This window comes from Sapajus apella, unplaced genomic scaffold (genome assembly GCF_009761245.1).
Source record: "Sapajus apella isolate SASKATOON/1434 unplaced genomic scaffold, GSC_monkey_1.0 scaffold7, whole genome shotgun sequence".
NCBI lineage: Eukaryota > Metazoa > Chordata > Mammalia > Primates > Cebidae > Sapajus > Sapajus apella.
The window spans coordinates 3164748-3187486 of NW_022436947.1; the positions used below are offsets into that span (position 1 = coordinate 3164748).

At 46.1% G+C, this 22739-nt stretch overlaps 1 protein-coding gene across 2 annotated transcripts in view; it reads left to right on the forward strand.

Annotated features, from left to right (window-relative positions):
• ATP6V0A4 (ATPase H+ transporting V0 subunit a4) overlaps window positions 1-22739 on the forward strand; it is a 93272-nt gene that overhangs the window by 59160 nt on the left and 11373 nt on the right. For both annotated transcript variants that reach the window (XM_032275862.1, XM_032275861.1), the window contains exons 14-18: window positions 824-917; window positions 6889-7007; window positions 10041-10257; window positions 14981-15082; window positions 22121-22252. In XM_032275862.1, coding sequence (XP_032131753.1) covers window positions 824-917; window positions 6889-7007; window positions 10041-10257; window positions 14981-15082; window positions 22121-22252 — 664 coding nt within the window. The remainder of the gene's footprint in view (window positions 1-823; window positions 918-6888; window positions 7008-10040; window positions 10258-14980; window positions 15083-22120; window positions 22253-22739) is intronic.

The following is a 22739-nucleotide window of genomic DNA, read 5'->3' on the forward strand; positions in this document are numbered from 1 at the left end:
TTTCTTCCCATTCACATGCATGCTTCTGGGTGAAAAGGGACACAGATTTAAAGACAGTCTATGGGCTACATGTTTTTAGAGGTGAGTTTCATAGCAGTTGAGGTGTATGTGTAAAACACCACTCTATCCTTCAGAAACAGCCCCCATGTTCCCAGGGGAGACTTCCCAAGCATGTCCGTGGGCTGGGGTTTCTTTCCTTCATGCTCCTAGAATCCCTGCCTTCTACCTTATTTCTGATGTGATATGAGTCCTGATTTCCCTTCCTTTTCCTTCCCTTTCTCTTTCCCTTTTCCCTCCTCTCCCTTCTCCCCCTTCTCCCTCTTTTTTTTCCTTTCAACAGAGTCTCACTCTGTTGCCCAGGCTGGAGTGCAGTGGTGCGATCATGGCTGATTGCAGCCTTGACCTCCCGGGCTCAAGCAATCCTCCCTCCTCAGCCTCCCAGGTAGCTGGAATGAAGGGCATGTGCCACCACACCCTGCTGGTCTGGAACTCCTGGGCTTAAGGGTTCCTCCCGCCTCAGCCTCCCAAACTGCTGGGATTATGAGTGTAAACCATTGTTCCCAGCCCTGATTTTCTTTACTGTAGCACATCAGGCTGAGATCTCTTTGGAAACTCAGGCTGTGAACTCCTTAGGGGCCAGATGGTAATTTCTGTCTCCTGAGTGCTTAGGACAATACTTGATGCATAGAAGATACTGAATCAACCAAATTGATGAGTTGCATCAGTAGTGGGGCTTTGATGGGCTAGTTCGTGACTGGTGGTTCTATAGCATTTTTTTCTGCGTCTGGCTGCTCATTGTTTTTCTCCCTTTCTCTCTCTAAAGTACTCATGTAATGGAGGAAAATCCGTATCTGCAGCTGGACCCAGCCATACCAGGAGTGTATTCTGGAAATCCATACCCATTTGGGATTGATCCGGTAATAACATCGTCTTGGGTTAAATATTTACTATGTCAACTGTCTTGTGGAAGAGACCTCTGGATAGAGAAGAGAAGGCCAGCAAAGCCTGTCAAATCAACAAACTTGTGTTGAGATAACATAACTTTTGCTGAGGTTTTTGTGACACACAGAGCCAGATTCAAATAAATATTCTATCTGCACCCTCTACCCGGCCCCATTTTCCATGCAGTTCCCCAAACATCTGCCTCTTTCTCCATCAGTTACATCCCTGGTGGTTAATAATTGCTTCTTTAAAAGGCACTTGATTGCCTGGAAAGTATGCATATTAGATAAGCTATTTAGCATCCTAATCAAGTTCAAGTTCCCTGCTTGATGTTTTCTTGCAGTGGGAAATATTTCCCTTTTTTCTAAAAAAGTGTAGATTTGCTTTTATGTTTGTTTTGTTTTATTTTTGAGACGAAGTTTCATACTGTCGCCCAGGCTGGAGTGCAATGGCATGATCTCAGTTCACTGCAACCTCCGCCTCCCGGGTTCAAGCAATTCTCCTGCCCCAGCCTCCCAAGTAGCTGGGACTACAGGTGCCCACCACCACACCCGGCGAATTTTTTGTATTTTTAGTAGAAATGGGGTTTTACCATGTTGGCCAGGCTGGTCTCGATCTCCTGATCTAGTGATCCACCCCGCAAAGTGCTGGGATTATAGGCATGAGCCACTGCACCTGCTCTTGTTTTGTTTTACTTCCTAGAATTGACACTTTTTTTAAAAGGGTATTTGCTTCATTTTATTTGTTTGTTTTACATATATCTCAGTCAACTAGATTCGAGCTAAGCAAAATGATACTTCCTCAAAGCCTGTAGATGTAAAGGGGTTTTGAGGAGCCATAACACATGCCCATTCATGTAAAGCCGTTTATTTCTATTGGCCCAGTGCATGCTGCCACCAGGTGGCGGCCTTATGCTCCAAATGAGCATGAACTGAACTAAAACTGCGCTTGGCAAATGTCCGTCAATGTTTCTTCTAAGCTCTCTTCTTTGTACGAGAGAGCCTGAGACCTCACTTTGTGTTGCTGACAGTTGGGAGTAAATAGTACTGGCCCTAAAATTGGTTCTCCAGTCTCTCTTGTCTTGCAGATCACCTCCTCTTAAGTCTTCCTGGGTCATCCTGCTGTCTCCTGCCACCCCGCCTTTATGAAAACAGAAACTTTGCCAGAGATTTGTTTATACTTGCCATCCAGGCACACTTGCATTCTAAGTTTTATCAAAAGTGGTAAAGTCCTTGAAGGCTGCTTTGTGAGTTGAAAAGTGTTAAAAACTAATCTGAATTATTTTTGTGGCCTGCAAAACTTTGTTGTGGTCAAAGACATTTCAGGTTTAGTAAGCAGGTGGAGAAGGAATCTAGAGGGGATGATCTTAGGGTCTGGTTGATCTTCCTTTGTTTGGGATGGGATCTCATTGCTCCAATGGTCTTGTCTCTCCCCTCCATGGCCCACAGTTAATTCGTCAGCAAATCCTGCCTGTCCATTTCTGCTCCTCAGGCAGCATGGGGCTACAGTATTTCATATTGCAGAGCTGAGTGATCCTGGGTTTCTGCTCTGCATGCAATTTTGTCATCTGCCCACAAGTTAGAAAAGAAAGAAAATACATCAGGGTGAAAGAGAATGTGGGATATTAAAAATAATGAAATTTGTTCCTAGTAACATTTAGAATTTTGAAAAATTCTGGTCTTTCTATTCTGAAATAGTACATATATGTGATTAAAAAATATCTATACAACACAAAATATTATATAACGAAGAGCTGGAGTTGGCCTGATGTGATGGCTCACATCTGTAATCCAAGCACTTTGGGAGGCCAAGGCAGGTGGATCACTTGAGGTCAGGAGTTCAAGACCAGGCTGACCAACCCGGTGAAACCTTGCCTCCACTAAAAATACAGAAATTAGCTGGGCACAGTGGCACATGCCAGTAGTCCCAGCTACTTGGGAGGCTGAGGTAGAAGAATTGCTTTAACCCAGGAGGTGGAGGTTGCATTGAGCCGAGATCATGCCACTGTGCTCCAGCATGGGCAACCAGAGTGAGAGCCCATCTCAAAAAAAGAAAGTAAAAATACCAAAATGAGCCAGGTGTGGTGGTATATGCCTGTGATGTCAGCTACACAGGAGGCTGAGGAAGTACTTGAATCTGGGAGGCAGAGGGTGTAGTAAGCTATCGCACCACTGCACTCCAGCCTGGGTGACACAGAGAGGCTCTGTCTCAAAAAAAAAAAAGCAAAGCAGGAGTTGCCTTTCCTTTCCTGCTTCTCTGGTTCCTATTCCTCAGAGGTAACCACTTTAACAGAACATGTCTGTCTTAGTCCATTTTCATGCTGGTGATCAAGACATCCCCAAGACTGGGTAATTTATAAAGAAAAAGATTGTGGCCGGGCACGGTGGCTCACGCCTGTAATCCCAGCACTGTGGGAGGCCGAGGCGGGTGGATCACAAGGTCAAGAGATCGAGACCATCCTGGTCAACATGGTGAAACCCCGTCTCTACTAAAAATACAAAAATTCAGCTGGGCATGGTGGCGTGTGCCTGTAATCCCAGCTACTCAGGAGGCTGAGGCAGGAGAATTGCCTGAACCCAGGAGGCGGAGGTTGCGGTGAGCTGAGATCGCGCCATTGCACTCCAGCCTGGGTAACAAGAGTGAAACTCTGTCTCAAAAAAAAAAAGATTGTGTAGGGAGGCCACACAATCATGGTGAAGATGAAAGGCACATCTTACATGGTGGCAGGCAAGAGAGAAAATGAGAACCAAGTGAAAGGGGCTTCCCCTTATAAAATCATCGACTCTCATGAGACTTATTCACTCCTACAAGAAGAGTATGGGGGAAACCACCCCTGTGATTCAATTATCTCCCACCGGTCCCTCCCACAACACATGGGAATTATGTCAGCTACAATTCAAGATGAGATTTGGGTGGACACAGCCAAACCATATCAATGTCTGTGCCTATATCAGTACTTGTGTCATATATATATATATATATATATATGTATATATGTGTATATATATATAATATATGTATATATTAATAAGGGCTTACCTTTTACATAACATAAATTTCTACAGTGCATTTACTGACTGCATTTGGCATCTATCTGTGAATCTAATCACAAAATATTTGGCCTTCATCATAGCTGACCTTAGGTGTTTTTGCAAATTTTACGACAAATGAACATAATAAAATGGTTAAGAGTCTGAGCTCTTCGCACAGGAATCAGACAGTCTGTGTTTAAATCTTTGCTTTTCTATTTACTTGCTCCGTGAGTTTGAGCACGTTAACATCTCTATGTTTGTTTCCTCACCTATAAAATGCATATAATGACAGCCCTAGGCCAGGTGGGGTGGCTCACACCTGTAATCCCAGCACTTTGGGAGGCTGAGGGGGGTGGATCACCTGCTGTTAGGAGTTCAAGACCAGCCTGGCCAACAGGAGTGAAACCCCGTCTCTACTAAAAATACAAAATTAGCCAGACGTGGTGGCAGGTACCTGTAATCCCAGCTACTCAGAGGCTGAGGCAGGAGAATCGCTTGAACCTGGGAGGCAGATGTTGCAGTGAGCCAAGATTGCGCCATTGCACTCCAGCCTGGGCGACAAGAGCGAAACTCTATCTCAAAATAAATAAATACATTACAGCACTAACTCCCGGGACTGCTCAGCAAAAAAAATTATTTTTACATGTAAACCCCCCAGAGCAGAGTCTGATGCACAAATGTGGTAAATGCTCCTTGAATTTTAGTTACTCTGATGTCATTTCTTCCTAGGTGTGTAAGTAACTTAATCTTCCTGAGGTTATAATAAATCACTTATCTGTAAAATGACAAGACCTGTATCTCATAGAGTTTTCAGTGGAATTAAATGAGATACACATATCTAAATTGCTTAGTATGTGCCTGGTACTTAACTATTAACATTTTAAAATTTCATTTTTATTTATTTATTTAGAGATAGGGTCTTGCTCTGTTGCCCAGGCTGTAATACGGTGGCGCGATCATGGCTCACTGCAGCTTCGACCTCCTGGGCTCAGTCTTCCTGCTTCAGCCTTCCAAGCAGCTGAAACTACAGGCACGTGCCACTCCTTGCTGGGCTAATTTTTTAAAAAAAGTTTCTGTAGAGGCTGAGCACATTGGCTCACGCTTGTAATCCCAGCACTTTGAGAGGCTGAGATCACAAGGTCAGGAGTTTGAGACCAGTCTGGCCAATATGGTGAAACCCCTTCTCTACTAAAAATACAAAAAGTAGCCTGGCGTGGTGGTGCACGCCTGTAGTCCCAGCTACTCAGCAGGCTAAGGCAGGAGAATTGCCTGACCCTGAGAGGTGGAGGTTGCAGTGAGCTGAGATCGTGCCACTGCACTCCAGCCTGGGTGACAGAGCAAGACTCTGTCTCCAAAAAAACAAAAAGTTTTTGTAGAGACAGGGTCTCAGTTTGTAACCAGGCTGGTCTTAAACTCCTGACCTCAAGTGATCTTGCCATCTTAGCGTCCCAAAGTGGTGGGATTACAACGTGAGCCACTGCCCCTGGCCAACATTTTTAATGTGTCAGATTTGGCTGGGTCTAAAGTATCCTAGCAGACCTGCCCTCACTGCCTCCTCAGTGGGTGCCCCTCCGGCCTAGCTCAGGACATTACAAAGGAATAATCAGTGCAAATTAGTGCACGACCGTGTGAGTGTGTGTGTGTGTGTGTGTGTGTGTGTGTGTGTGTGTGTGTGTGTGTAGGTATGTGATGGAGGGAGCAAGATGATTGTGTTTGAGGTTGTGTCTGATTGGATGTTGGCCCCATAACAGAAGCAAAGAAGTTTGGAGGAGGAAGTCATTTAGGAGCAAAGGTGAGAAAGACATTGTACCCTTGTCACCTTTGACATGTCCCAGAGGAAGCCTGAAGACAATTTGGGATGTACCTCAAGTTCAGGTGGGACAGGGGAAGGAGCAAGGACTTGGAACCATTTCCACAGTGAGAGTGGAGACCATGGGGCTGCTGAGATTTAAATGGAGAAGAGGAATATTAGCAACTCTGGTCATTAGGCAGTGTGAGATCCCAACCACCCCACTCCACCCACCTGCCCCCTGCACAACACCCAGTGTGCTTTCTCCTCATGTCAGTATCATCGGTATCGTTTGGGGCAGGACAGGTACACACAATCCCCACCTGGCGGTGCTGTTTAAAACAGGGGCTGTGTAAAAGGCCAGGAACTGCATCTGACCCATCGTGCTTACAGAGATTGGTTACAGGAACGGCTTCTTGAGAAGGGCTTGGGGAAATGCTTTGTAATGTGAAGCACTATAGACTTTCAGAGTAAGAGGTGGTATTGTTTAGAAGGATTGGATATGTCCATGGGCCAGTGATCTCTAGGCCATGATGAAGGAAACTGAGGCAAGTTTGAGATCTTTGCATAATGGTACAGATTATCTTTCCTTTTTTTTTTGACCCTGAGTCTTGCTCTGCCGCTTAGGTTGGAATGCAGTGGTGTGATCTCGGCTCACTGCAATCTCCGCCTTCCAGGTTCAAGCGATTCTCCTGCCTCAGCCTCCTGAGTGGTTGGGATTACAGGCATGCGCCACCATGCCCAGCTAATTTTTGTGTTTTTAGTAGAGACGGGGTTTCACCCTGTTGACCAGGCTGGTCTCGAACTCCTGACCTCAACTGATCCATCCGCCTTGGCCTCCCAAATTATCTTTTCACATAGGGTTTTTCTCCCCTGTTTTCCTCCAGCAATTTGAGAATAGCACTAAGGATCCTGTTATTTTTGTCATTAACGTTGCATTTATAAAGGGCTTCATCCTTTTTTCATTTTTGGAGACCAAAATGCATGTATTGAGTGGGACTGAAACATGAAAGTGCCGTTCCCAGAGCGATTTGCTCAGGGAGAGTTTTGCTGTGGGCCTCGACTCCAGTCCAACTTTTAAGACTCTCTCTCATGTAGGTTTTTTTTGTCCCATTTCCCATCCAGATTTGGAACTTGGCTTCAAACAAACTCACATTTTTGAACTCCTATAAAATGAAGATGTCAGTGGTCCTGGGAATCGTCCAGATGGTTTTCGGTGTCATCCTCAGCCTTTTCAATCACATGTGAGTTTCCTAATTCACTCTCTGCCTGTTCTATCTGATCACACTGATGATGAATGGTGACAGAACCACTGGCTTGGGACCTGCATCTCTCTGTGCAAGTTTTCTATCTGTAAGTGGTACTTTCCTGTGCATCTTGGCTTGAGCCAAGACGAGCTGGTTGGCTGGAAATGGCAGCACCTCCGTTTCTCCTGAGCAGAGTCTCTCCAAGGTAAGTGCTTCTCTAGCCCAAGAAATATTTGAGGGTTCAAAAAAACACTGGAGGCTGGGCACAGTGGCTCACGCCTGTAGTCCCAGCACTTTGGGAGGCCGACGAGTGGATCACCTGAGGTCAGGAGTCCAAGACCAGCCTGGCCAACATGGTGAAACCTCATCTCTGCTAAAAATACAAAAATTAGCCAGATGTGGTGGCGGGCGCCTATAATCCCAGCTACTTGGGAGGCTGAGGCAGGAGATTGGCTTGAACCTGGGAGGCAGAGATTGTAGTGAGCTGAGATCGCACCGTTGCACTCCAGCCTGGTTGACGGGGTAAGACCCATCTCAAAAAAAACAAAAGGCCAGGTACAGTGGCTCATGCCTGTAATTCCAGCACTTCGAGAGGCTGAGGCGGGTGGATCAGGAGGTCAAGAGATTGAGACTGTCCTGGCCAACATGGTGAAACCCAGTCTGTACTAAAAATACAAAATTGAGCAGGGATGGTGGCAGGCACCTGTAGTCCCAGCTACTTGGGAGGCTGAGGTAGGAGAATCGCTTGAACTTGGGAGGCAGAGGTTGCAGTGAGTTGAGATCACACCATTGCACTCTAGCCTGGGTGACAGAGTGAGACTCCATCTCAAAAAAAAAAAAAAAAAAAAAAGACTGGAAATCCCACAGCATCTGGTGTTCTCCCCAACCTGAAAGGCCTTGATCGGTGCTGTCTCCAAGCTCAGATCCCACCAAATGGGCCAAGAGGAATGTATGTGAATTTTGGCCATGCTGCCCTCAGGTCCTGCCTTCCACTTGGTCACATTTCTTCCTGCTGGCAGCAGCCTTTCCCTCACTTCTTTGGCTGTTGATATTGCCATGTCTGTTCCTTTCCTTCTATCAAGATCCATCATTGGAAAACATCTTAAGCTTATTTATGCTAAATGTATAAATGTTTGCAAACAGCTTCAAATGTGCCTTTCACATGTGCCTTTTGTGAACATGGCTGTTGACTTATAGGTGCTGCTGAGATCCCACCTCTATGGAGGTGAGCGGTGGGGGGACACCATGGCGCCATGGAAATGATGAAGTGTTTGGAATCAGAAGTTTAAGTCTTGGTTCCACCTCTTAGTAGCTGCGTGATCATAGAGTCAGTCATTGATTAATGTCTCTGAGATGATAATTTTTACAGAACGGGAATACATACTAAGAATGGGTTAGGCTATTGTGTGTAACAAACAGCCTCCAAATTTCAGTAGCTTAAGACCATGACACATGTCCATCATGGGCCCCCCAAGGCTCTGCTCCTGTCATCTTTGTCAGTTCTCACAGCAGAAGGAGGGGGTGAGTTACACATCAATTTCTTTCTTTTTTTTTTTTTTGAGATGGAGTCTCGCTCTTGTTGCTCAGGCCAGAGTGCAATGGTGTAATCTTGGCTCACTGCAACCTCTGCTTCCCGGGCTTAAGTGATTCTCCTGCCTCAGTCTCCCGAGTAGCTGGGACTACAGGTGTGCGCCATCATGCCCGGCAAATTTTTGTATTTTTAGGAGAGATGGGGTTTCATCATACTGGCCAGGCTGGTCTTGAACTCCTGACTTCAAGTGATCCACCTGCCTCAGCCTCCCAAACTGCTATGATTATAGACGTGAGCCACTGCGCCTGACCCAAAAATGCGTTTAATACACTTATCTACCAAACATTATAGCTTAGCCTAGACTGCCTTAAAATGTTACCAGAACACTTAAATGAACACACTGCTGGGCGGAATCAACGAACACAAAGCCTGTTTTATAATAGTTGAACATCTCATGTAATTTACTGAATGCTTCACTGAAAATGAAAAACAAAATGGTTGTATGGGTATCATCGTAAATCATAAGTTGAATTGTGGTAAGTTGGGGACCATCTGCGCTCGGCTCTGGTGTCATAGGAGTGCAGCCATAGGCAATACGTAAACGAGTGAACGTGGCTGTGCACCAAGAACATTTTATTTGTGAACACTGAAATGTGACGTTTATGTAATTTTCATGTGTTACAAAATATTCTTTGGGTTTGTTTTTTTTTTTTTTTTTTTTTTTTTGAGATGGAGTCTCACTCCGTCATCCAGGCTGGAGTGCAGTGGCACGATCCCGGTTCACTGCAACCTCCACTTCCCGGGTTCAAACAGTTTTCCTGCCTCGGCCTCCTGAGTGGCTGGGATTGCAGGTGCACGCCACCACAGCTGGCTAATTTTTTTGTATTTTTAGTACAGATGGGTTTTCACCCAGTTGGCCGGGCTGGTCTTGAACTCCTGACCTCGTGATCCACCTGCCTCAGCCTCCCCAAGTGCTGGGATTATGGCTGGAGCCACCGTGCCTGACTTCTTTTGGGTTTTTCACCTCAACAATTTAAGAATGTAAAAACCATTCTTAACTTCCAGGCTGTACAGAATCAGGTGTTAGGCTCAATTGGCTTGCGGGCCACAGTTTGCCGAGCCCTATCTTAGAGCATTCTTAGGAAAAAGCTTCCAAGTCCCCCATTCTCTATCCTCTTGCCTTTAAACGTGCCACTGTGAGCTAGGTCTGCCTGCGAAGCTGTGGTCAGATCACCACCCTCTCCGTGTGGGCATGACCTTTGCTTTAGATGTTACTTCTAGACCGTGGTTCTCTCTGACCCTTTTGTGCAAAAGCACAGTATTTCCTTTTTGTATTCTTTTCTATGCATCAATCCAGGATTGCTGCTTGCTGGGGGATGTGGGGCTCCGTTGCAAAAAAAAAAAAAAAAAAAATGGCATTTTGTCCTTTGAGAGAATAATGAAGTCCTAATGTTCCCTTGATATTCTCTCTTGTGTATGTATGTGTTTTCCACCCCCAGATACTTCAGAAGAACTCTGAACATCATTCTGCAGTTTATCCCTGAGATGATTTTTATCCTGTGTCTGTTTGGATACCTGGTTTTCATGATCATTTTCAAATGGTGCCGCTTTGACGTCCATGTGTCTCAGCATGCCCCCAGCATCCTCATCCACTTCATCAACATGTTTCTGTTTAACTACAGTGACTCTTCTAACGCACCCCTTTACAAATATCAGGTATTCCTGCTTTTTAAAGTCTTCTTTTATTTACTTGATTTTGTAAAATTTCTCTCCTACTCTTTTTTTTTTTTTTTCCTCAAGACGGAGTCTTGCTCTCACCCAGGCTGGAGTGCAGTAGCGCCATCTTGGTTCACTGCAACCTCTGCCTCCCGGGTTCAAGCGATTCTCCTGCCTCAGCGTCCTGAGTAGCTGGGATTACAGGTGTGTGCCACCATGCTTGGCTAGTTTTTGTATTTTTAGTAGAGACAGGGTCTCACCATGTTGGCCAGGCTGGTCTCTAACTCCTTGACCTCAAGTGATCCACCTGCCTTGGCCTCCCAAAGTGCTGGGACTGCAGGCGTGAGCCGCTGCACCTAGCCTTTCCCCTGCTCTTCAGTGTTGCAAAGAGTAGTTATTTGTAAAACTGAGCCATCTTGGCATCCAGTGAAGGGTGTTACATCCTTTACATTTCAAGAGGATCTTATTAAATGAAGGCACAAGCACTGCGGACTATGGTGTGGCTCCAGCAGTTCTTGTTGGGGTAATACCCGAGAGGGATTATTGCAGAGAGGTTGAAGATTGTCTTGTACATGGGTATGAAGAAAGGAAAAAAAAAAATCTCTTCACATTGCTGGACTTGCAACTGTAAAATGTTCTATATGGCACCTTAATACTTAATAATCTTTTATTCAAAAGAGTGAACTCTAGCTAAATTAACAAGAATAATAATTGAAACAGAATCAAGAAGAGAAAGCCCTGTATTCACATGGATAGATCGTTTCTGGAAAACTACAAATCAAACTGTTGCTCTTCTGTGAGTTTCCAAAGCTGGCGGGAGCTGCTGTTTTTTCACTTTTTGCTCCTCTTCCAGAGACGGTTCATCCCAACGCTGCACCTTATTGCCACTCTGATTTCTTCCATTTCTTTTAGCCTTGTTAGCAAGTTAATATTTTATTTATTTATTATTCATTTTTATTTTTGGAGATGGAATCTCACTCTGTGACCCAGGCTGGAGTACAGTGGCATGATGTTGGCTCACTGCAACCTCTGCCTCCCGGGTTCAAGTGATTCTCCTGCCTCAGCCTCCCAGGCAGCTGGGATTATAGGCACCCACCACCAGGCCCAGATAATTTTTGCATTTTTGGTAGAGATGTAGTTTTATCATGTTGGCCAGCTGGTGTTGAACTCCTCACCACAGGTAATCTGCCCACCTCGGCCTCCCAAAGTGGTGGGATTATAGGTGTAAGCCACCACGCCCAGCCAATATTTTATTTTTAAAAGGTATAAAAATCCTATTGGAGCGGGATAGAAAAATAACTCAGAGTGTAATTCTTTGTTAACATAAGTGACAGTCGCCTTTCTCCCCGGGTCTCTCCCAGTGATTAACCTGATCATATTATCTCAGGGTAGATTTTTCACTAAAAAAGACCCATTTATATAGGTCCTGATTCGTCTGGATGGAGCCCCATGGCTTGTTTCACAAGGCCAGCTGCCCTTCAGTGTGAAGGTTGTCTGCCAGCGATTGCGCCTTGGATGTCCCATTTAATGTCATGCTTCTATGGCCATGCCCCTTCTAATGGGTTTGATTCCTAGTTGTGTTCTCTTTCCCTAACCAAGCATCAATAATAAGAAGAAAAAATGCCTTGTAATTGGGTTTTCATAAGGAATTAGTTTAGATAAGAATCAGAGGCCAGGCAAGGTGGCTCATACCTGTAATACGAGCACTTTGGGAGGCTGAGGTGGGTGGATCACAAGGTCAGAAGTTCAAGACCAGCCTGACCAACATGGTGAAACCCCATTTTTACTAAAAATATGAAAAAATAGCTGGGTATGGTGACATGCACCTGTAATCCTAGCTACTTGGGAGGCTGAGGCAGGAGAATCGTTTGAACCCGGGAGGCAGAGGATGCTGTGAGCCAAGATGACGCCATTGCACTCCAGCCTGAGTGACAGAGTGAGACTGGTCTCAAAAAAAAAAAAAAGAAGAATCAGAAGACACAGGCACATGACCGATGACCGTTGGGCTCCATTTTGTTCTCCATAGATGGTAACCGTGAGCCATAACCAGCACGTTGGCATGAACTGAATGCATTTTCAAGGTTCATCTACTCAGTGCTGGATCTAAACGAATGTTTGTTTGGATTTCCCAAATAATTCTTCTATTTTAAGGCAGAGAACTCAGATTCACCAAAATAGTCCGTGTACTAACCGCTTTCATTGAGACTGAAGTCCTCGCTCAGTCTGGAATGTGCACTGAGCATTGCACAGGGAGTGCATGGCTTTTCCAGGTCTTTTTCTCCTCAAAAGCATTATGTGGAGTTGGCTGGTTTCCCCACACCCTAGTATAAAGATTAATTATCTTCACACAGTTTGAAGTTTTCTTTTTTTTTTTTTCAATATAAAGATGGGGTTTCACCATGATGGCCAGGCTGGGGGGGTCTTGAACTCCTGACCTCAGGTGATCCACCCACCTCGGCCTCCCAAAGTGCTAGGATTACAGGCGTGAGCCACGGCACCCAGCCAGTTTGAAGTTTTCATAACCTCATGTTGGGGTTATGCAGCTGGAAGAGACAATGCAAGTTAATAAAGTCCCTTCCCAGGGCGGGAGAGGTGGATCCTGCCTATAATCCTGGTACTTTGGGAAGCTGAGGGGGGTGGATCACCTGAGGTCAGGAGTTTGAGCCCAGCCTGGCCAACATGGAAAAACCCATCTCTACTAAAAACACAAAATTAGCCAGGCGTGGTGGTGCATGCCTGTAATCCCAACTACTCGGGAGGCTGAGGCAGGAGAATCACTTGAACCCTGGAGGTGGACGTTCTGGTGAGCTGAGATTTCACCACTGTACTCTAGCCTGGGGAACAAGAGCAAAACTCTGTCTCAAAAGAAAAAAAAGTCCCTTTCCAACATTGTCCTGCCTGTCTTTGAATATCAGAGGGTAGCTACACACACACACACACACTCACACACACACACACACACACACACACACACACACACACACCATTGCATGGTACATCATCTGGGGGAAAATCCTGTTGTGTAAAAATGGACAAAGGGCCACGAGACAGCATCGCGTGCAGGTACCAGGACGGGCATTTCAGCCTGGGTTCCCATGGTCTCCCTTCCTCTTTTGGACATTTGAAAGTGGAGTGAGGGGGAAGACGGAACAAATAGTGCTCCCACTATTACCAGAGTAAATTTTGTTGCAATTGGGATAATTTCAACTCTTAGCATTTACTGCCACCTTGGTCAGAATGCTTGGAGGAACGTGAAGGCTCAAGAAACGTTTTTCGATTTCCTTCGAGCACCGTGCTCTCAGTCCTTCTCAGCCGCTCTGACCAAACCTTCTGAGCCTTCTGGTTCTTTTGACCATAGCAGCTGTGAGTCACTCCTCTAAACTGGTCGGTGGGGTTTGTATGAAAAAGGAGGCAGAGGCATGAGGTGTGAAAGGTGGTCTGGAGCAGGAAGATATCAGTGACTCTTCCAGGGTTTCAGCAGAGGTCTGAACACTGCAGAAGACCAAGAGTGAGTTCAAAGTGGGTATCCCGGAGCCTGTTGGGTAACTCGCCCACATTGAAGGGATGAAAGTCAGGTATCAATTGTGAGGAACTTCTTTTTTTTTTTTTTTGTTTAAGAGATAGGAGCGGCCGGGCGCGGTGGCTCAAGCCTGTAATCCCAGCACTTTGGGAGGCCGAGGCGGGTGGATCACGAGGTCAAGAGATCGAGACCATCCTGGTCAACATGGTGAAACCCCGTCTCTACTAAAAATACAAAACATTAGCTGGGCATGGTGGCGCGTGCCTGTAGTCCCAGCTACTCAGGAGGCTGAAGCAGGAGAATTGCCTGAACCCAGGAGGCGGAGGTTGCGGTGAGCCGAGATCGCGCCATTGCACTCCAGCCTGGGTAACAAGAGCGAAACTCCGTCTCAAAAAAAAAAAGAGATAGGAGCAAGAGAGCTTAAATAATTATCTAGGACACAAAATAGAAAATTACCGATTGAGGCTGGACGTGGTGGCTCACGATTGTAATCCCAGCACTTTGGGAGGCCAAGGCGGGTGGATCACGAGGTCAGGAGTTCAAGACCAGCCTGGCCAACACAGTGAAACCCCGTCTCTACTAAAAATAACAAAAATTAGCTGGGTGTGGTGTTGGGTGCCTGTAATCCCAGCTACTCGGAAGGCTGCGGCAGGAGAATTGCTTGAACCCAGGAGGCGGAGGTTGCAGTGAGCCAAGATTGCATCACTGCACTCCAGCCTGGGCGATAGAGTGAGACTCTGTTTGAAAAAAGAAAAAAAATTATGGATTGAATAATGTTTGTGACTTAAAGCGACCCAAGGACTTTTGAGTACCACTGAGTGATTGGTGAAGTCAAGAGGCCTGCCATAGTTTTCATCCAAACCCAGGTGAAAAAGAACCCCACGGAACAGAGTTGAAGACAAGGGGTGCCTTTATTATGTGTACTTCTTGTTCAAAAGACTGGTTACATATGGCACGGCAGCTACTCAGAGATAAGGAATACAGAGTGAGTTTCCAGCATCCACCCTGTGTCGAGCATTGGACACACTGGACAGGTATTTCTCTACCTGCAAGGGGAATGTGCCAGATATGAAGGTGAATGGATTCATTGAAATCTCTCAAAATAAAGTGCTAGTGAAGTGACCGTCGTGAGGTCACTTTTCATGTAAGACATGCTGTTCTGTCATGTGAAAATGATGGGATCTCACCATTTCGGTCTTGCAGCAAGAAGTCCAAAGTTTCTTTGTGGTTATGGCTTTGATCTCTGTGCCATGGATGCTTCTGATTAAGCCATTCATTCTTAGAGCCAGTCTTCGGAAATCCCAGGTAAGGGCTGTTTGTTTCAGTTCACCCAGCTTTGCATAGGAATGTAGCTTTCTTGAAAGAAAAATCTGGGGTTTAGAGAGTCTGCTGGGCTGCCAGAGCCAAAGAATGGTGTTGAGGAACTGACCTGCCTGGCGTATATTTCCTTCTATGGAGCTAGACTTTTCCACTGGGTCCTCTTATTTCCAGCAAGATGCTCTATTAAGGGCAAGCACGTTTAAGCTTTATGTCTTAGCCGTGCACGATGGCGCACACCTGTAATCCTAGCCCTTTGAGAGGCTGAGGCAGGTGGGTCACCCGAGGTCAGGAATTCAAGACCAGCCTGGCCTACATGGTGAAACCCTATCTCTACTAAAAATACAGACATTAGCATGGTATGGTGGCACGCACCTGTAGTCCCAGCTATACACGAGGCTGAGGCAGAAGAATCACTTGAACCCTGGGGCAGGGGGTGGTGGCAGAGGTTGCAGTGAGCCAAGATCGCACCACTTCACTCCAGCCTGGGCGAAAAGGCAAAACTCCATCTCAAAAAAATTAAATAAAACTTACGTCTTGTAGACTTTGTTCAGGGTGTATGTGTGCTGAGTCTAGTGGTAGTTAATGATTTATAAGGATCTGAATGTGGTGGTTTTATTAGTCATAAATAATATTTTATCATAGTTTTACTTGTAAAACAAATATTAAAAGTTGTTTTTCATTAATATTCTAAGGTTGTGAGACTTTATTGTTACAGATTGTGTCGGAGAATTAGAAGGGTAAACAGATTGAATTAGGTCAGTTCTTGTTTATTTGTGATTTTTTTCCTGTTGCCAAGTACCAGATTGAGCACACTTTCTCTTTTTGTCTTAACTGCCCCTGAGCCTCATGTGTACTCAGGGGGTGAAGCAGAGTTTAATGTCATGCTGAACCAAATAGGATTTAGGAAGATTAACCTTCCAGAGGACATCAGCGTCTAGCTATAACACAGACGATATGAGATGGTTGTTCTCTGCTTTCCTCTGTGAGTACAAACAGTTAAGTGGAAAGTGCTGAGACCATGTATGTTTTAAATGGTTGTAGATGTATTCAGATTCAATTCTGTTTTTCTAAGATCTTTGCTGGATATTGACCTGGAGGGCAGCAGAGTCAGGGGCTTAGACATGACGAGACTTGAGTTGAGGAAGTTTGCCCCTATGTGACGCCTGCCTCTCCTCCTGCTGTCTCCTTATTTCTTGCCAGTCTGAACTAGTTCCAAAGCTTAGCTGATACATGATCTATATGAGATTTTCATGAAGAGGAAGACAAAGCAAGGAAGACTTGGTTATTGTTTGGCTAACTGGTGAAAGATCAAGGTGGTTGGTGGTTGAGGGCTGTTGAGGTGGATGCTTGTCCAGACAGGTGACCAGCTCTTCAAAGAGGGTGACAAATACCTGTTGGGAGAAGTAGATGCAAGTAGATGCAAGTTTTTTTTTTTTTTTTTTTAAGACGGGGTTTCACCATGTTGGTCAGGTTGGTCTTGAACTCCTGACCTCAAGTGATCCGCCCGCCTTGGCCTCCAAAGTGCTTGGATTATAGGCGTGAGCTACCACCACGCCTGGCCTGTTTGGTTTTTTTTTTTCTAGAGACAAGTTCTGTCTGTCTCTGAGGCCAGAGTGCAGTGGCTATTCACAGGCACAATCATAGCTCACTGTAGCCTCTGACTCCTGGACTGAAGCCATCCTCCTGCCTCAGCCTCCCAAGTACCTGGGCCTACAGGCATGCCACCCTGCCTCAGCATTGTTTTTTTGTAGAGATGGGATCTCACTATGCTGCCCGGCTGTTCTCTAACTCATGGCCTCAAGTGGCTATAATTTTTTTTTCTAGGATCTAAATCTGTCCATAAGCCAAGAGCCGGGTTGCTGCAGCCTGTCTTGAGTCCCAGGACTGTAAAATAATAGCTTGTCTTGCTCTGCACCACACAAGCTCTTTAAACAGTTGCTGATCTCAAAGTGGTAGATTTCTCCTTAGCCCCACCAGATGACTTAAGCAGAGCGAAGGAGGGAGAGAGAGGGTTTTTCTAGTCTGCCTTCATGGATGATAGTTCTGAAACTGACTGGTAACTGAAGCTCCTGTCTCCTTGGCCCTAGGGATGCGGGGCTGTTGACTGTTTCCTCAGGCTGCTGCTTAGGGTCCTGGTGTTTCTTTTTCATGTTAGAAACATCTCCATTCAACAGATGGTTCTATAATGGTGTTCTTTGCCCCTCTCCACCTCTTCTTTATGAAATCTTACAGACCTAATACATAGAGATAAACAATTTGTTCTGATGGACTTCAGGTGATATGAGCAGGGGTCCTGTCTATTAATTCGCCTTTCCTATAACCCTAGGTTCTGGGTTCCTGCAGAATGCGTCCTGGGAACCTCTCCACTAGAGGGCTACTGTGGCATGGCCTTGGTGGCATGCCCTGTGGGCAGCCAATGAATATACATCTCCTTCCAAGAGCCCTTGTGGCCAGCCACTGGGCATCCCACATTCTGTTTCCCCTTCCATCTTGCTGCTGTGAATCCAGGTCCCCTCATACTCCCACGTCTCAGGTCACAGTGAAATAACTGTGTTTCTATTTAAAATTTCCATGTTGACATGTGCATTTATTATGGTAAATGTTATTGAAATAAATAACATACAGAGAAGTGCATGAATAACAAGGCAGCAATCCGTGAAGTATCACAACATGAATGTGTTCGTGTCACCAGCACTCAAATCGAGAAATAGGTTATCCTTAGAACCTGAAAGTCCTGACCAGACACAGTGGCTCACGCCTGTAATCCCAACTCTTTGGGAGGCTGAAGTGGGTGGATCGCCTGAGGTCAGGAGTTCGAAACCATCCCGGCCAACATGATGAAACCCCATCTCTACTAAAAATACAAAAATTAGCTGGGCGTGGTGGTGGGCGCCTGTAACCCCAACTACTTGGGAGGCTGAGGCAGGAGAATCTCTTGAACCTGAGAGGTGGAGGTTGCAGTGAGCTGAGATCGCTGCCATTGCCCTCCAGCCTGGGCTACAGAAATGAAACTCCATCTCAAAAAAACAAAAACTACCTTTGTGCCTTCCTCCTGTCACTCTTACCCCAAGAGCAAACATTGTCCTGACCTCTAGTACTGTTGGTTCATTTTGCCTGTTCTTGAACTTCATGTGAATGAAATCATCCAAATGTCTTCTTTGGGATCTGTTTTCTCTCATCCAACGTTGCAGTGTTAGAAATTACAAATAGTGATATTATAAACATCCTTGTATATACCTTTTGGAACATAGGTTTTAATTTTTTTTTTTTTTTAGATGGAGTCTCTCTCTTTGTTGCCCAGGCTGGAGTGCAGTGGCGCAATCTCGGCTCACTACAACCTCCACCTCCCAGGTTCAAGTGATTCTCCTGCCTCAGCCTCCCCAGTAGCTGGGACTACAGGCATGTGCCACCACACCCAGCTAATTTTTGTATTTTTTTTTTTTAGTAGGGATGGGGTTTCACTATGTTGGTCAGGCTGGTCTCAAACTCCTAACCTCGTGATCCACCCGCCTCGGCCTCCCAAAGTGCTGGGATTACAGGTGTGAGCCACTGTACCTGGCCAAAGTTTTAATTTTTTTAAATTTTATGTATGTATTTTTAGATGGGGTCTTGCTGTGTTGCCCAGACTGGGGTGCAGTGGTACGATCATAGCTGACTCATCTCCTGGGCTCAAGCAACCCTCCCACCTCAGTCTCCTGAGTAGCTGGGACTGCAGGCTCGCATCACCATGCCCGGCTATTTTTAAATTTTTTGCAGTAGAGATGAAGTCTTGCTATGTTGCCCAGGCTGGTCTTTAACTCCTGAGATCAAGTGATCCTCCTGCCTTTGCCTCCCAAAGTGCTGGGACTATAAGTGTGAGCCCTTGCGCCCAGCCACATGTGTTTTTAGAAAGTTGCCAGTTGCTTATTTACACTGATTGCTATATGTTTTACTTCATACAGCACCCAGCTTAAGCCTTGTGAGATTTGAGTGGGAGGACTGCAAATGTATCTTTTCTGGAAGGAAGATAGTCACTAGGATTCTCAAGTCCGATGTCGACCACGCGAGGGGGCTCACACCTGTAATTCTAGCACTTTGGGAGGTCCTCACGTAGTAGATCACCTGAGGTCGAGTTTGGGACCAGCCTGGCCAACATAGTGAAACCCTGTCTCTACTAAAAACACAAAAATTAGCTGGGCATGGTGGTGTGCGCCTGTAATCCCAACTACTTGGGATGCTGAAGCAGGAGAATCGCTTGAACCCCAGAGGCGGAGGTTGCAGTGAGCCAAGATCACGCCACTGCACTCCAGTCTGGGTGAAAAAGCAAAAGTCCATCTCAAAAACAAAACAAAACAAAAGTCCAATATCACAGTTTTACAGAATTGTTCATGTTCATTTTAACTAATTCAAGCATAATGAGCAGAAAGAGTTAGAGTTTAGGGATGGAAATGGAGAAGCCATAATATATTTTTCCTTTGATATTTTCTTCTTTAAGTAGAAGGAGAGAGTAAATAAGATTTCCAGATGACAAATAAAATGTTAACTTGAGCCACACCCCCCAGGGGATAAAGAACCACAAGGCCTTGGGGAAGGGCACCCTGAACTCCTGTCTAGATGGACCTGAGCCAACTTCTGGGTCCTGCAGAGGCCTTGTTCCTCAGTCTCCTGAGGGTAGACCAGGCCACTGGCATGGGCACCACGAGTCCCTAGGTAGCCAGGGGACAGCTGTCTGCAGGGAATGTGGGTGGAATGTAGACATTTTGGGTGGGGGGGGTCTGTGTACACATACAAGGTCCTCATGATACAGGATGAAACCAGAGGTGAAAAGAAGGATCCCTGGTCTGGGGCCAGCTCCCATGCTGCCATGGCATGGCGTAAATACTGAATTTGAACAGAGACTTCCCAGTTTTTATGAGAATTTATTTTTTAAGTTAGGAGGTGAGAACTGCCCCTCCCCCACCATCCCCCTTTTTTTTTGTGAGACAGAGGCTTGCTTGGTCGCCCAGGTTGGAGTGCAGTGGTGCAAACATGGCTCACTTCAACCTCAGACTCCCAGGCTCAAGAGATCTTCCTGCCCTTGCCTCCTATGTAGCTGGGACAGGGGCACCCCCAAGCCAGGCTACATTTTTTTTTAGAGATGGGATCTCCCTTTGTTGCCCATGCTGATCTTGAACTCCTGGGCTCAAGCATAGAACATAATTTGTCTAGGAATTTGTTGGCTTGTTGTATAACTTTTAAATATTTCAACACATGGCCTGTGAACTACCATCTTTGCCCTTTCCCAGAGCCCTGCAAATGTTGAATGCAGACCTGCTAAAGAAAGGAGGGTCCTGGCTGGGCGCGGTGGCTCACACCTGTAATCCCAGCACTTTGGGAAGCCCAGGCAGGTGGATCACCTGTGGTCAGGAGTTCAAGATCAGCTTGGCCAACATAGCGAAACCCCGTCTCTACTAAAAATACAAAAATTAGCTGGGCGTGGTGGCACGTGCCTATAATCTCAGTTACTCAGGAGGGCTGAGGCTGGAGAATCGCTTGAACTTGGGGGATGGAGGTTGCAGTGAGCTGAGATCACACCACTGCACTCCAGCCTGGGCGAAGGAGTAAAACTCCTTCTCAAAAAAAAAAAAAAAAAGGAAAGAAGGGGATGGATGGATATGTTGATGCCTAATTTACAATATCCCACCCATGAAATCATTCTAGAAAAACTCTGGACATGGAACATTAAGCTTCATGGTGACTTGAAAGAAATATACCATTCAAATTTAGGGGTAAAACCAGGCCAAGTTGAATGGTGACTAGGCCTAGATTTTTTTTTTCCTCGACTTTTTTCCTAAGCTATTTTTATAGTTAATTTCACAAGGTGACACGGAAGGTATGACTGATGATCTATGACTGTGTATATTTCTTCTGACAATGGAAAGGCACCTTTGTATTTGCATTGCTTTATTGTCAAGACTACATAATCTGGCCCATTCTGCAGCATTGTGCAGAAAAAGCGCACGCCCTGGAGCCAGGCAGCTGGGTTTGAATGATGGCTCTGCCGCTCACCAGCCTTGCCAGCTGTGTGATCTTGGGTACATTTATTTTAAAAAAAAATTTTTTGAGACAGAGTATCACTCTGTCCCCCTGGCTAGAGAGCAGTGTGTGATCTCGGCTCACTGCAAGCTCCACCTCCCAGGTTCAAGCCATTCTCCTGCCTCAGCCTCCCGAGTAGCTGGGATTACAAGCATGCACTACCATGCCTGACTAATTTTTTGCATTTTTATAGAGATGGGGTCTCTCTACGTTACCCAGGCTGGTCTGGAACTTTTGGCCTCAAGTGATCCTCTAAGCTTGACCTCCCACAGCACTGGGAGTGTAGGCACTCGCCACTGCGCCTGGCCTTTAATTTTTTCTTTTTTTTAAGATGGAGTCTCACTCTGTCACCCAGACTGGAGTACAGTGGTGTGATTTTGGCTCACTGCAGCCTCTACCTCCTGCGTTCCAGCGATTCTCCTGCCTCAGCCTCCCAGGTAGCTGGGAGTACAGGCACATACCGCTACACCCAACTGATTTTTGTATTTTTAGTAGAGACAGAGTTTCACTATGTTGGCCAGGCTGGTCTCAAACTTCTGACCTCAGGTGATCCACCCACCTTGGCCTCCCAAAGTGCTAGGATTACAGGTGCCACTGCACCTGGCCTGATTTTTGTATTTTTGGTAGAGACACGGTTTCACCATGTTGGCCACCCTGGCCTTGCATTCCTGACCTCAAGTGATCTGCCTGCCTCAGCCTCCCAAAGTGGTGGGATTACGGGTGTGAGCCACCGCGCCTGACTGGGCACATTGCTTCACCTTTCAGTGCCGCAGCTTACTTCTCTGTAAAACAGGATGATAACGGTGCTTACATAAAATGGTGGTCGTGAGGGCTTAATGAGCTAGTGTAGTGTTCAGAACCGTGTCTGATACATAGATAGGATTTGAGGAGAGACCCTTTATTTGTGTAGGATTGTTAGAATTCTCAGGGTGAGTTGAGCGCATTCCTCATTTCCCTGCTTGTTGTCAGCTGCAGGCGTCCAGGATCCAAGAAGATGGCACTGAGAACATTGAAGGTGACAGCGTCAGCCCTTCCAGTGGTTCTGACCAGAGGACTTCTGCAGATGCCCACGGGACTCAGGACAACGATGAGGAGGAGGAGGTATCTGGGACGAGAGCCCCAGAGGAAGACCCCCGTTTATACACATTCAAGAATGGACACTGGCAGTAGAGCTGGGTGGGCCTGGAGGGCCCTACCGGGCAGCAGCCCTGTCACTGCTGAGTCCTGGAAGGCTGGGAAGGTCTCAGGGAAGGGAATCTAATAGTTGGTCTAAGAGGATCAGAACAGCGATTTATCAGCCAATCTGGGTACATTTCAATATTTTAGTCCAAGTACTGCTGCATCTATAAGTGTGGGGTGAATATCAGCCTCAGATCTAGTGACATAGAAGGTCCTGCATGTCACCGAGGCCTCCTTGACTCAGCACCACACCCCTATGATCTCCTTTTTTGAGACTGAGTCTCGCTCTGTCGCCCAGGCTAGAGTGAGCCAGTCTCTGCTTACTGCAACCTCCGCCTCCCAGGCTCAAGCGGTTCTCCTGCTTCAGCCTCCTGAATAGCTGAAATTACAGGCACCTGCCACCAAACCC